This window comes from Oryctolagus cuniculus, chromosome 21, assembly GCF_051225735.1.
Source record: "Oryctolagus cuniculus isolate XC-2025 breed Fujian yellow rabbit chromosome 21, ASM5122573v1, whole genome shotgun sequence".
NCBI lineage: Eukaryota > Metazoa > Chordata > Mammalia > Lagomorpha > Leporidae > Oryctolagus > Oryctolagus cuniculus.
The window spans coordinates 15,216,249-15,230,770 of record NC_142887.1 but is presented as its reverse complement, the minus strand read 5'-3'; the positions used below and the strand labels follow the sequence as shown (position 1 = coordinate 15,230,770).

Below are 14,522 nucleotides of genomic sequence, written 5' to 3'. Positions count from 1 at the left end.
CGTGTCTGGCTTGATGGCCTTCAGATGTGTTTGCATTGAGAGGATTTCTTACGTTTAATGAAGTTTTTCAAAAGCCTTGTTTATTTATTTTGTTTCAGAGGGAGAGGGAGGGATGAGAGAGAGAGAGAGAGAGAGAGAGGAAGAGGGAGGAGGAGGGGGAGAGGGAGCGCCCCAAGTGCCTGCAACGGCTGGGGCTGGGCCAGGATAAAACCAGGAGCCAGAAACTTACTCCAGGTCTCCCACAGGAGTGGCAGGGACCGCTGCCTGCTGCCTCCCGGGGCGTGCGTTGGCAGGAAGCTGGAATTCCGAGTGGAGCAGGAACAGGAAGCCAGGTGCTCTGAGTGGCATCCGGGTCCCCCAAGTGGCACCTTCACTGTGCCAAGCACCTGCTCCGGAATCTCCTTCTCTGTCAAGGCTGACTCGGGCTGTCGTGCAGGCTCAGCGCGTCCTCTGTGTCTGCTCCTCTCCTGACGGGCCCCTACATTGTCTCCTCCTCTCTTTTATTGCGAATAACGCCACGATACACCTGGGAATGCAGTTATCTCTCGGAGATAATGATCTCATTTCCGTTGGACAGCGTCCCAGAAGACAGATGGCTGAAGCGTATGGTGGTTCTGTTTGTAACTTTGTGAGTTACTGGCACACTCGTTTCTGTAGCGGCCGTACAAGGTATCTCCCGGCCTCAGCGTGCCACGGTTCCCTTCTCTCCACACTCCTGCCCACGCTTGCCACCTTTCGTCTTTTGGATGACAGCCATGCCAGCAGGTGTGAGGTGCCGATGACCCAGTGCTGGCAGGATTTGCTTTGCCTAATGAGTAGTGAAGGGGACGATATTTTCATCTGCTTGTTGACCCTTGCGGGTCTGCCGGTAAGAAGCGCCTGTTCGGAGCCTCTGCTCATTTCCCCCTTTATTTATTTCAAGTCCACAATTTTTCATTCACGTGTTAATACCTGTACCTCCTTCTGGGGCACAGCACAGCGCGTCAGTGCACAGACATGGGGCCAGCGCCATGGCTCACTTGGCTAATCCTCTGCCTGCGGTGCTGGCATCCCATATGGGTGCCGAGTTCTAGTCCCAGTTGCTCCTCTTCCAGTCCAGCTCTCTGCTGTGGCCCGGGAGGGCAGTGGAGGATGGCCCAAGTGCTTGGGCCCTGCACCTGCATGGGAGACCAGGGGGAAGCACCTGGCTCCTGGCTTCAGATCAGCCCAGTGCCGGCCGTAGCGGCAGACGTAGTAGCCATTTGGGGGGTGAACCAATGGAAGGAAGACCTTTCTCTCTGTTTCTCTCTCTCACCATCCACCACCCATCACCTCTCTCTCCACCCATCCACAGATCTGTCTGTCCATCCATCCTTTTGTTTATTTATTTTTTAAAAAGATTTATTTATTTATTGGAAAGTCAGAGTTACAGAGAGGCAGAGGCAAAGAGAGAAAGAGAGGGAGAGAGAGAGAGAGAGAGAGAGAGAGGTCTTTCATCTGCTGTTTCACTTCCCAAATGCTCCTAACCGCTGGATCTGGTCCAGGCCAAAGCCCAGAGCCAGGAGCTCCATCCGGGTCTCCCACAGGGGTGGCAGGGACCGGATCCTGGGAGCCATCACTGCTGCCCCTGGGGAATCCAGAGCAGAGCCAGCACTCACACCCGGGCACTCCCATAGAGGGTGCAGGCTCCTTGGCAACGTCTGTACAGCGCCAAATGCCCAGTGCTGATGTCTTTTTTTTTTATCAGCGGAAGCCCTCAGTGTGCACCCTTTTATGGGCAGCTGCTCTCCCCTGGGGACACTGGATACTCTGTGTCCGGGCTGCACCCCAGAGCAATGACCCCGAATTCTCTAGGGGTGAGTTTGGGTGTCATCACTTGCTTTTCATTTCCCAGGGGATTAAACATCCAAGTTGGAAACCCATTCCCCAGGACAGAGTCCCACAGCCTTGCACAGCCCCGTCTCCCAGTGAGACCCATTTGCCTGCAGGTTTTGCCTGGGCTGTTTGGTGGGGGCGGGGAGGAGGCAGACACCCTGCTGGGACCCAGCGTATTCAGGGACCTTCACCAGTAGCTGCCTTGGGGGACCCTGCGAAGGTCAGCATTTGAACCCAAAGCCACCGGGAGGTCCTTGATGACCAATGGGCCCCCAAGTGGTCTCCCCCAGAACACAAAGAGGCCTACAGGTAGTCCCCTTGATACAGGAAGAAGTCTGCGGAAGGTCATTTAGTTAAAAAAAAAAAACAATCAAAACAAGCAAGCAAACAAACAAAAAAACACCAAGAATTAAGGCGTGGTTGAACTGGTTAAAACTGTGGTTTCCTGATACCGAACTAAAACATTGAGCTGCTCCATTCAGTCCTAGTACCTGGCGAGGCTGTTTGAGGAACTGTTACCATGATCTCATCACCCCTTCAGCCTGAATCAGTCTCTAGGGTCACGTCTGACCCTGTGGTGTGAGCTTTGACCTTGGAGACACAACTGTCCTGTGAGATGGTCTTGTGTGTCCCCTTCTGCGAACGGAGAATCTGCGGCAACGGGAGTTGATCTGGGTCATTTTTTTTTTTAAAGATTTATTTTATTTCTTTGAAAGGTGGTACCAAGAGAGGTAGAGACAGAGGTCTTCCATCTGCTGATTCACTCCACAAATGGCCGTAACGGCCGGAGCTAAGCTGATCCGAAGACAGGAGCCAGGAGCTTCTTCCGGTCTCCCACGTGGGTGCAGGGGCCCAAGCACTTGGGCCATCTTCTACTGCTTTCCCAGGCCATAGCAGAGAGCTGGATGGGAAGTGGAGCAGCTGGGACTCGACCCAGCATCCATATGGGATGCCGGTGCTTCAGACCAGGGCGTTAGCCTGCTGTGCCACAGTGCCGGCCCCTGGCTCATTCCTCCAGCTGCTCCCCAACTGCCCCACTGTGCCCATGCCACCTGTCCATGCTGTGCTGACCAAAACCTTTTTGGTGACTCATGGACCCCTTCTGAGCAAGCGTGGGCCTCTCCCTGGGAATACTGATGAGATTTAAATGTTTGGTATTTTGGGGCTGCAAGACCATGTGAAGCCTTGCAGAGTAAGAGCTGGCTCTGTGTGGCAAAGACGGCTCCCAAAGCTTGTGGAAAATGGAGTTAGAAGACAAGTTTATTTTGGTGCAAAGTTTTTGAAATCCACACATTGTTTTTTCCTGATACATATTTTCCTTGAACTGTATTTATTTATTTTTTTTTACAGATTTATTTATTTGTTTGAAAGGCAGAGTTACAGAGGGAGTAGAGTGTGAATCCACTGCTTCACTCCCCCAAATAGCCGTAACAGCTGGGGCTGGGCCGGGCTGGAGACAGAAGCCAGGAACTCCATCCGGGTCTCCCACGTGGCTGGCAGCGACCCAAGCACCATTTTCTGTTGCTTTCCCAGGTGCGTTAGCAGGGAGCTGGGTCAGAAGCAGAGCAGCCTGAGACTCAACCCGGTGCTCATACAGGATGCTGGCAAGGCAGGCGGCAGCTTAACCCCCTGTGCCACAATGCCGACCCCTCCTGGAACTTTTTGGAGACCTCTTATAGAATGATGAACACTTCACAGGCTAGTGTTTGTTGAGCACAGCCCCCCCTTCCTAAGCCTCTCCATACACCATGTCACTTTTCAGCCTCAAGATGTGCCTGCTCTTAGTATTCCCATTTTATAGATAAGAGATTGAGACTTGGAGGAGGAAAGAGACCAGACGGCCAGTGGCCAAGTTCATGGTGGGGTTCTGATGTAGGGCACATCCATTTAGCCCAACTCGAGTCTGAACTTGAAAGTACCCCCTGTATGGTACTATGAGCTCGAGGCTTCCCAAGGGGGCCTCAAAGCCAAGTTGTCACAAACGATGGGTGCTCAGGGGCAGGGAGAAAGGTGTCTGAGATTCTTGGCCCCTCTCCCATCACACAACACCCGTGGAATCCACGCTGGGAAGTTTATATAGTCTCCTTGTGCCTGTCGGTTCTCACTAGCGAGATGGTGCCATGGTCTTCAGCTTGCCGGTGTGCTGCGAGCTAACTAATAAAAATGATTAGAAAGTGCTTTGCAGACACGATGGAGTGTGCGATTATTTATTATTGGCACCGGGCTAAATCGCACCTAGGGCGTGCCCTCCACGGCTCCCGCTGTGTCCACCCGGGCTTGGAGTAGAGTGACTTCCCCAAGCGTGTTAGAAAGTGAGTAAGTCGGGAACATTCTCCCGGGAGTGGCGGTGCGGCGGGGGGGGGCTTTGTAGATTTTAATCACGGATGAAAGTGTTAGCAAGGAGAGGAATTTGCCCCACAAGAGCAGGATTTTCCAGTCCCTAGCTTTGCCCGAGCTGCTCTGCTTGTTGGAAAACGGCCGCCAGAAATTGGATAAGCGTCACCGGGGGAAAACAAAAGCAAACACGGCACGCCGGCACGCCAGCGCTCCGGCGCTCCGGCCACCTGCCCCCGTGAAAGGGCCGATTGAGTGGGCTGCGGTGGAAACGGTCCTCGGGGGTGTCGCTTGGCTGGCGGCGGGCTGAGGGTGCAGTTGGGCCGTGGGCTTCAATATTCCCTTGTAACGTTTTACAACCAGACCCGGCGACAATGGCGTCATTCAGGGCACCCGCTCACGTGGAACAGAATGTGATGGGGGGGGCGGCGGAGCTGGGGCGAGGCTGCTCTGCAGGCTCCGACACTCACTCGGGATCCCAGCTTCCCTCCGGAGTGCAGGCGGGTGGAACGCGTGTAGCAGGCTGATGCAGCCACAGAGCGCTGGGGTGTGGACGGCTAAAGGTTGCTCGAACGGGGAGTTGACCAGTAGATGCTGACCTCGCTGGGGTACAGCCTCTGTCACCAGCATGCTGCTTTGTCTAGTGGGTGGTTGTCTTTGCCACGCAGCTGGTGTACAGGCAACAATTTCCCCATTATCAAGAGGGAACGAGTGGGCAAATCATGGCTGTACCTTGTCTTAGCTGTGTGGCCCAGGGTGAGGCACTTAACCTCTCTGCGCATGCATTTCGTTGTCTCTAAAGTACCTCTAAGTACGGGCAGGAAGGGATTCTGTATCCACGATCAGATGAGGGGAGGCATTGCAGTCACACAGCACAGCACCTGGAACGTTAGGTGATGCTGAGAGCGGCAGGGGTGATGAGGAGGAGGAGGAGGAAGGGGAGGAGGATGCTGATGAGGAGGATGGAGATCTGCCTTGTGTGGCTGCCCAGATTCGCAAGGGCTTTTCAGCTTTCTCTTTCGTTCTCTCGCGCCCGGGCTTTGTCATGGATGCTCTTAGGCTGCAGAGTTGATCTGCGGGACGGACGCTAACCAGATCCCTCTGGCTGATGGAGGGGCCGGTGCAAACCACCCCGGCGCTGTTTGCTTCTGACATTTTCTTCGCTTTGCTGAGGCCCTTCCGTGGGTGAGCGAGAAGCCCCCGCGCCCGTCCACTCCCGCGTTTTGACACCTGTCAGCCGGCTCGAGGCCGTGGCGTGTCAGCACTGAAGGAGACGTTCTTGACGGATGGCAAGGGTGCCGCTTCCAGCACCTCGGAGGGAAGCAGGCCACGGGGGCCCGGGAGTGACGGGGCCCTCCCAGCCTTCCTGCTTCTCTGAGTGTCAATAATCAAAAGCAGAATTTGGCCTTCCAGAGAGTAATTTTGCAATTTGGCGGTGCTGGAATGGAGAACTCCACGGAGTCCATTGATACGTTCTCTTGTAAATTCCCCTGGCCAACATTTTTTTGGGAGTTATTTTCTTTAATTAAAGAAAAAAAAAAGTCCTCATTAAAAATATAAAACCCAAAGAGATTTTTCCCCATCCTGTTGGAGCTGTGACAGCCCAGTGCTCAAACTCGCAGACCCAAATAGAAATCCCAGCAGGATCTGACAACTTTTGTAATGTCTCATTATTATTATACTTCTTCTTCTTCTTCTTCTTCTTTTTCCATTACGTAGCTTGAACCACAAAGCCAGAGCTATAAAGCTAATTTCATTCCTTTCAGCCTCCTGGCCCAGGGGGCAAGTTCTCTCTGGCATGGTGCTGGGGATGGCTCCAGCTTTGGGTCTGAGATGGCATATGCCACAGGGCAGCTCGGCTACGGGACCCCTGGGTGTCGTGAGGGTGTCTGAAGCCCCATGGAAACTTGGCCGTGGATGCCCAGTGTCCCCTGTCTGGCCACTCTGTCATGCTCTGACATGACAAACAAAGGCTGGGGCACAGGCCAGAGGTGGTTACACCCAGGATGGTTGGGAGATATGGGCAGGGAGTCTTGGCTCTGAACTCCTCCTCCTTGGATTTAAAAAATCAAAAGAAGTTTTCTGGCTCTGTGACCTTGGTCAGCTTGCTCAGTCTCCATGGGCCTCAGTTTTCCTGATCTGTGAAATGGGGACACAAGAACACCTCCCTCCTAGGAGCACAGCAGGAATGAAACGGGCTAAGGAAGCTTCCTTCGAAAGGAGCTATGGGTAGGTCTTTGTATAGGACAGGATTCCGGGGGAGGGGTGGTGCTTTAATTTTTTTTTTTTTTTTTTTTGAGAGGCAGAGTGGACAGTGAGAGAGAGACAGAGAGAAAGGTCTTCCTTTTGCTGTTGGTTCACCCCTCAATGGCTGCCGCGGCCGGTGCATCACGCTGATCCGAAGCCAGGAGCCAGATGCTTCTCCTGGTCTCCCATGCGGGTGCAGTGCCCAAGTACTTGGGCCATCCTCCACTGCACTCCTGGGCCACAGCAGAGAGCTGGCCTGGAAGAGGGGCAACCGGGACAGAATCCAGCGCCCCGACTGGGACTAGAACCCGGTGTGCCGGCGCCACAAGGCAGAGGATTAGCCTGGTGAGCCGCGGCACCGGCTGAGTGCTTTAATTTTAATGCTTAAGCTTTTAGTTCAATTGCATTGCAGGGGCTCCAGATTATACCACAAACCCATGATTTTTCAGATGCTACTGCATACAAGCAGGCAAAGCTTATCTGGCCAAAAATTGATTAAAAAAATGCAATATGGGGAAAAATGGATGGTTCTGAGTCAGGGCAGAAATTGCAACTGGCTGCCTTCTGGGGCTTACAGGGAGGTTTTCCTCTCAGCTGTGAGTGCCTCGGGCTCCCCAGCACCTGCTCCACTCCGCAGAGGCACATGGTGAAAGGCACCAAGCAGAACACACAGGTTACAGATGAAGACAGTTATGCAGAAATGTAGCTATCAGATATAGTTTCACTTTTTGGAAAGGATTTATTTGTTTGAAAAGCAGAGAGAGAGAGAGAGAGAGAGAGAGAGAGAGAGCAAGTGAGCTTCCATCTACTGGTTCACTCCCCAAATGCCCACAACAGCCGTTTCTGGGTCAGCCTGCGGCCAGGAGCCAGGAGCCCCATCTGGGTCTCCCACATGGGTGGCAGGAGCCCGAGGACTTGAGCCGCCATCTGCTGCTTCCCGGATGCCTTGTAGGAAGCAGGATTGGGAGCAGGACTCCATCCTAGGCATCCCAAAGGCTGTTGAACTTGCTGCACCACAACACTTGCCCCCAAAATTTATCTTTTATTTATTTGAATGGCAGAGAGACAGAGACAGAAACAGAGACAGAGATCTCTTGTCTGCTGGTTTACTTTCCAAATTCCTGAGCAGCCAGGGCTGGGCCAGGCTGAAGCCAGGAGCTCAGAACTCATTCCACGTTTTGCATGCAAGTGGCAGGGACCAAACCAAGTTCTTGAGCCACCACCTGCTCCCCCCCACCCCCCGCCCCACGCACATCAACAAGGAGTTGGATGGGGAGCAGAGCAGAGACTCAGACCTAGGCACTGTGCTATGGGACATGGGCAGTCAAATGGCTTCTTAGACAGTGCACCCAATGCCCACCTTGACAATATTTCTGGGGCTGGTAGCAGGTAAAGCCACCACCTATGAGGCAGGCATCCCATATGGGTGCTGGCTCAAGTCCCGGCTGCTCCACTTCTGATCCAGCTCCCAGCTAATGTGCCTGAGAAAGCAGCAGAGAATGGCCCAAGTCCTTGGGTCCCTGCTGTCCACATGGGAGACCCAGATGAAGCTCCTGGCTCCTGGCTTCGGCCTAGCCCAGCCCTGGCCATTGTGGCCATCTGCAGAGTGCACCAGCAGATGGAAGATCTCTCTGTCCCTCTCCTCCTCTCTCTGCAACTCTGCCTCTCAAATAAATAAATAAATCTTTTGAAAAACCTTTCTGAGTGGTGATGAGGCAATATGTATGCTTTATAAATGCCTTGCTCAAGGTCCCCTCCCCACCCTAAGTGGGATGAGGATGTTCATGGGTGAATCTTTTTCCTTCTTCCACACTCTGATGTTTCTAGTCATTGTCTCTTATCTTCTCATTCTATTAATTTTTTCATTGACACATAATATTTATGGGGCATCGTTTGATATCTTTCAAGATAACTATAGGAGTCCAAGGGTTCCCTTGTCTCTTTTTACAAAAGAAATCTGTTTATCCATGTTACTGGAGAAGCAGAGAGACAGACAGAAGGGCAGAGAGAGGTCTTCTGTCTGGTGCTTCATTCCCCTTACGCCTGCAACAGCTGGAGCTGGACAGACCCACGCTGGGAGCCTGTACTCATGTGGGTCTTCCCATATGGGTGGCAGGGACCCAAGACCTTGGGCCGTCACTGCCTCCCAGGGTGCACATCAGCAGGAAGCTGGAATCGGAAGCAGAGCCGGGACTCGAACCAGGCCCTCTGATAAGGGGTGGGGGTGTCCCACGTGGTGTCTTAACTGCTGGGCCGAATGCCCGCCTCCTGCCGTCCCTTTTGTCTTTAGCCGGGTCCTCCTCTCACCTCCTGTCCCACTGCCCCTGTGTGAGCCACCTCCCACCCTTGTGCTTCCGCTGGGGTTCCTGGTGCTGCTTCCCAGGAGAGGATGCGGTTGACGCTGCCAGGTCTCATCCCCCGGGGCTGTCTCATAGGCCAGGGAGCTCCAGGACAGCCCATCTGGAACTCCTCAAAGGAGGCCGTCCGTGGGCTGTCACTGCATTGCTGTGCGTGGAGCCAAGTGTAGACCCCAGGCGCTGATCTCTCTGCCTGGTCGGGGCACTGCCTTCGCTCCGCCCCCACTTTCCCAAGTCAGCAACAGTCTCGAAGGTTGCCATTGGCTGAGCTCTTGCCGCGGGCCGAGTGCAACCCCGTTATGCCTGGGTGCAGGTGGCATGGGAAAGTGAGGGGCATCCCTGGAGACAAGGACAGCAGCTCAGGGAGAGAACTCCCTCCGCGGCGGGAGCAGCAGGCTGACCGGCTCACACCCGCATCCCCTGGCGGCTCAGCTATCCTCCCCTACCGGCTGCGCACAAGGACTTCAGCCCTGATTTGAAAGCCATTTCTTTCAAATTAGCAACAAGCAGAGACATTTAGGGCTGCAGCGTGCCATTTCGGCACATGTACACAGCGAGCAAGTCGGGGTGGCCGTGCCCCCTTCTCCCGCATTTCTGTGTGGCTGGGGGCTTGGGAACCTTCTGGTTGTCGATATGATGTGTGCTAGGTGGTTGGGAGCTGCAGGCCCTCACCACGCCCACACCGTGGAACCCAGCAGCTGACTCCTTTGGTCCAACTCCCTGCCTCCCCACCATCGCTCCCAGCCCTTGGTAATCACTAAGATTGGGATTTATTTTTTAGCTTCCACTCATGAGTGAGAACATGCAGGATTGGTCTGTCTGGGTCTGGCTTATTTATTTTATGAAGTCCTCCGGTTCTACCCATTCTGCTGTAGTTAACAGGATTTCCTTCTTTTTTTATGGCTGAATAACATTCCATTCTACTTACACCACATTTTCTTAATTCATTCATCGGCTGATGGGCGCCTTGGTTGATGCTGTATCTTGGTTGTTGTGGACAATAACAGCCTTGTTTTAATATCCAGAGGTGAGGTCCAAATGACTGCCCAAGCCATCTGGACTTTTTTTTTTTTAAAGAAGATTTATTTATTTATTTATTTGAAAGTCAGAGTTACAGAAAAAAAAAAAAAAAAGGGAGAGAGAGAGAGAGCACTTCCACCTGCTAGTTCACTCCCCGGATGTTTGCAACAGCCAGTGCTGGGCCAGGCTGACACCTGGAGCCAGGAGCCTCATCTGGGTCTCCCAGTTGGGTGGAAGGGCCCAAACTTCTGCTTCTTTTTCCAGGCCATTAGCAGGGAGCTGGATCGGAAGTGGAGCAGCCGGGACATGAACCCGTGCCTGTCATTTCACTTTCAAATGAAGGGAATTGGAAGACACGTGGATTAGACTGGAATACTCTTTTTATTTTTTTGACATAAACTTTTTTTCATTTGAAAGGCAGAGAGAGAGAGACAGAGAGACAGAGAGAGAGATCTTTCATCCATCGATTCACTCACCCTGTGGCCCACAAAAGCCAGGAATGAGCCGGCCTTGGGCCATCATCCCCTGCTTTTCCAAGTATATTCACAGGAAGCTGGATCAGCAGCAGAGTAGCCAGGACTCAAACCAAGCACTCTGATATGGGACACGGGCTTCCCAAATGGTGGCTTAACCACGGCACCCAGTGCCTACCCTGAGAAGAGGGAGTCTTTTTTTTTTTAAATAAGGATTTATTTATTTAAAAGTCACAGTTACACAGAGAGAGGAGGAAAGGCAGAGAGAGAGAGAGAGAGAGAGAGAGAGAGAGAGAGGTCTTCCATCTGCTGGTTCATTCCCCAATTGACTGCAACGGCCAGAGCTGCGCCGAACCCAAGTCAGGAGCCAGGAGCTTCCTCTGGGTCTCCCACGCGGGTGCGGGGGTCCAAGGACTTGGGCCAGAGAAGAGGGATTCTTGACTAAGGGGTCCTCCTTTACCTGTCTGCCCTTGTGTGAAGCTGTTCGTAAGCCTACTTGCCTAATGTATAAGGCAGGAGAAGCGAGTGCCCAAGTACACATCCAGGGCGTGTGACGTACAAGACGAAACTGCATTCCTGCGCCCCGCAGAGACCACTGGTTTCTTATCCTGGGACTTCCCTGATGGGTTCTGAGCCCCCCGCTCGGCCATTGGGGGTCGTCCAGGGCACTGACCAGCGCTGTTTCCCATCTCCTCTCTTGCAGTAAAGAGTACCCCGTGGTTCCCCGGAGCACGGTGCGGCAGAAGGTGGCCTCCAACCACAGCCCGTTCAGCAGTGAGCCCCGGGCTCTCTCTGCCTCCTCCAACTTGGGGTCCCAGTACCAGTGTGAGAACGGGGTCTCCGGCCCCTCGACGGACCTTCTGCCCCCTCCCAACCCGTACCCCCTGGCCCAGGAGCACGGCCAGATTTATCACTGCACCAAGCGGAAAGGTGAGTGCGACAGCCCCAGCCCGGCGCGCCTCCTCCCCACCTCTTCCTCCTTCCCTGGCGGTGGCCGAGTGTGCGCGGTGCCATCTGTTGATTCTGAACACGTAAGCGACACAGAAGCGCACAGAGACACAGGTCAAGTTGAAGGGGCTCCAATGCCCCTTTTCTTGGAGAAAACGTACTTGGCATGAGCAGGATTTCAGGACCATTGGGGTGAACCCCACCTCAGCCATTGGGAGACTGGCAAGCAGAGCCAACTTACTGAGCCTGGTTTTTAAACAGTCTGTGGGTGCACGGTCATGGAAGGCCTTTTCTCCTGGACGTGGCTCGAGGGCATCGTCACCATGGCAGTCCTCTGTTGGCTCAGGGCTACCCTGCACGTAGCTTGGCTCTAAGATGCACCTGTGTTAGACGTTAGAGGGGCCAGTGCAGGGCCTTTGGTAGTCTGACACCCAGTGCTTCAGTCTCAAGAAAAAAAAAAACTCACTCCCAGGAACCCATGGCCACGGGCGCTCCATGTGGCGAGCAGCAGTTTGGCCATTTGACACGTGCCCATGTTGGCCTTGTGAAAAACCACGCTTGGGGCCAGCCTGGGGCTGGGGAGCTGAGCCGGGCGAAGCCTGACTCCCAGACTCACCTGAGGCCCATTCAGGCCCCGTGGATTCCCCAAGGCTTGAAGAGTGTCCGTGCAGCAGGCCCCCTGGCCCGACTCCCAGCACGTCCGCTGGCGGAGGGGCTGGAGACCAGATGCTCGGAGACGCGTCCGACTCCTTAGCACGGGCAGGAGGTTCAGAGCATCCCATGGAGGGCAGGTCTCCGCACAGAGACGCTGTGCTGTGTTGTACAGAAGAAAGCCCTTCCATCATCCCACCAGGCCTTGCCAACCATGCGGTTTAGCCGGTGCTATTCTAACCCACTTTGCAAATGGGGAAACTGAGGCTCCCAAAGTTTTTTTTTTTTTTTTTTTTTTTTTTTTTTTTTTTTTTTTTTTTAGAGGGTGGAATTTGAATCTGCATTTGCTGGTCTGCTATAGCCACCACCCCTCTCCACCACTCTGTTCTGTCTCACTTATCAGCTACGTGTTCAAAAATCTCATCTCCCACCGGAGAGGTGCTTTTGAGACCAGGGTCAAACTTGCTGATGAAGAGCTCACCAGGTTTGAATTAGGGAGCTCTGTCGATTAAATTAATGCCAGACCGAAAGAAGGGGAGGAAGACGTTAAAAAAGAACCGAGGCACTTTTTTAGGCTCGATATTTCGAGCAGCGCCCTTATAAATACATTCCGGAAGGATGGAGGGGGAGACTCCGAACGGGAGGTCGGCCAGCCCCTTCGGCTCTATGGGTGGCTGAGTTTCACTGGGCATTGTGTGGCCCCCACGCGAACTTCAGATCGACTTGGGATGGCCACTGGGGGAGCAGGAGTTGGAGGCTGGGTTGTTGTTGCAGAAATGGTCCAGTAGCTAGCTGCCTCTCTGCTGCTATGTGGCCGGGGGTGGCTTGCTACCTTTTGTGCAACACGGGGATAACAGTGGCACCCATGTGATGGAACTGAGATGATGGGACATGCGATCATGCAGCCAGGGGGGCCAGCACAGTGCGGCAAAGGGGAGGCTGGGTGACGTCCCTCCCCGCCGTCCCACTCTTAGGCAGCACACACTGTGGCAGGCGGGTCGGACGTTTCTCGAGTGTTCATAGGATGGCTTTGGCATGACTGTGATTGATCGTTACCCAGGAGATGTGCAAAGATGTGTCGGCAACTCTCACACCGGAACACTGGACTGGGGTCCTGGGCGATGGAGCAGGACTTGAAGCAGGGATCTGGGGTCCCCCCGGGGTGTGTGTGTGTGACTGAGTGTGCAGGCAGGACACCCTGGGGAGGGGTGGGGGGCTTGTCCTCTCCAGGGAGCAAACACAAGGCCAGGATGCAAGAGCCTAGGCGAGAGGGAGGCGCTGGGAGAGGAGGCCACTGAAGAAGGCAGGGCCCGGTGCACTGCAGCCCTCGTGTGCCATTGCACTCAGGACTTGAGAGGCAGAAGGCAGCCTGGGAGGGGACGCAGGCGGACGCTGAGGGGTGGGAGGGGCTGGAGATGTGGGTGGGGCCAGGGCTCCGTGACTGCTTGCAGACAACAAGGTGAAAAATGGCCCCTTTCTCACGGATTCAGGGCCAGGGAGCCTGGAGACTTGCCCCAACCTCACCCCACCCCCGGCTCGTGCGTGGGCCGGCCTGAGATGCGCCCCGAAGCCCGTGACCACGGGTGTGTGGGTGTGTGCCCCCTGCGCAAGGCCCTCCGCCTTCGCAGAGACCTCTGCCCTTCTCACCTCCCTCCACCCCCTAGAGAGGAGCTCCCTCGGGGACAGGAGCATTCCAGCCGAGCCCCGTCTGTCCCGCCTGGGAGACAACGCATAGCAATTCATCATGAACCTCCACGCTGCAGAGCGGAGCGATAAGCAATCGCCAGGTTTCCTTCCAGTTCGGGATTCCCGCTAAGTGATAACTCCGTGGGTGGTTTCCCGCTGGCCCCTGCCTGCCCCGCTATCTGACTTCCCCTCATTGTCTGTCTCCTTTCCAGCCGGCCCACAGGCAGCCCCAGCGAAACGTCCAAGGCTCCGCAGGCCACAGGGCTCCCTGGCGTTTGAACCCGGCTGTCTCCAAACTATCTCTCCCGATGGATGGAGCCAAAAAAGCAGGGGAGGTCTTTTATCAATGCCACTCCATCAAAGCCGGGACCCCAGGGCCTGGGGGAGCACTTGTCTGTCTTTCTTATCCTCCCACCCGGACTCGCACCCTCTTCCCAGTAGAAACCAAATGCAATGCCAGTAAGAGATTGAAGGGAGAGTTGGAATTGGATATTGCAAAAGGTACTGCAGGATGCATTTTCTTGGTGCTGTTTTGATTAGAGAGCGAGCGAGCGAGCTTTCATTTGCTGGCTCACTTCCCAAATCCCCATAATAGACAGGACTGGCCAGGCTGAAGCCAGGAGCCCAGAACTCTTTCTGAGTCTCCCCCATGGGCAGCAGGGACGTAACTGCTTGGGTCAGCACTGCCGCCTCCCAGGATACGCAGTAGCAGGCAGATGGGTCGGAAGTGGAGGAGCCAGGACTCGAACTCCACACTGTGATATGGGATGTGGGCGTCCCAAGGGGAGTCTTACCCACTGGGGCCAGGGTCTTGTCCCTACTGCATGTTTTTGGAGGCGGCATCACAGCCTTGCCTTCCCTTCTCTGGGTCCTCCCTCCCCACGCAGAGACTGAGCTGGAGTCTGAGAGATGCAGGCCTGGGATGCATCTTCATAAGAAGACTTACTGAGCA

The 14,522-nt window shown here is 54.5% G+C and overlaps 1 protein-coding gene across 2 annotated transcripts in view; it reads left to right on the top strand.

Moving 5' to 3' along the window:
- Positions 1-14,522, top strand: part of TBX5 (T-box transcription factor 5) — a 49,150-nt gene that overhangs the window by 28,320 nt on the left and 6,308 nt on the right. For both annotated transcript variants that reach the window (XM_008272284.5, XM_051826594.3), the window contains exon 8: positions 10,989-11,215. In XM_008272284.5, the coding sequence (XP_008270506.1) occupies positions 10,989-11,215 (227 nt within the window). The remainder of the gene's footprint in view (positions 1-10,988; positions 11,216-14,522) is intronic.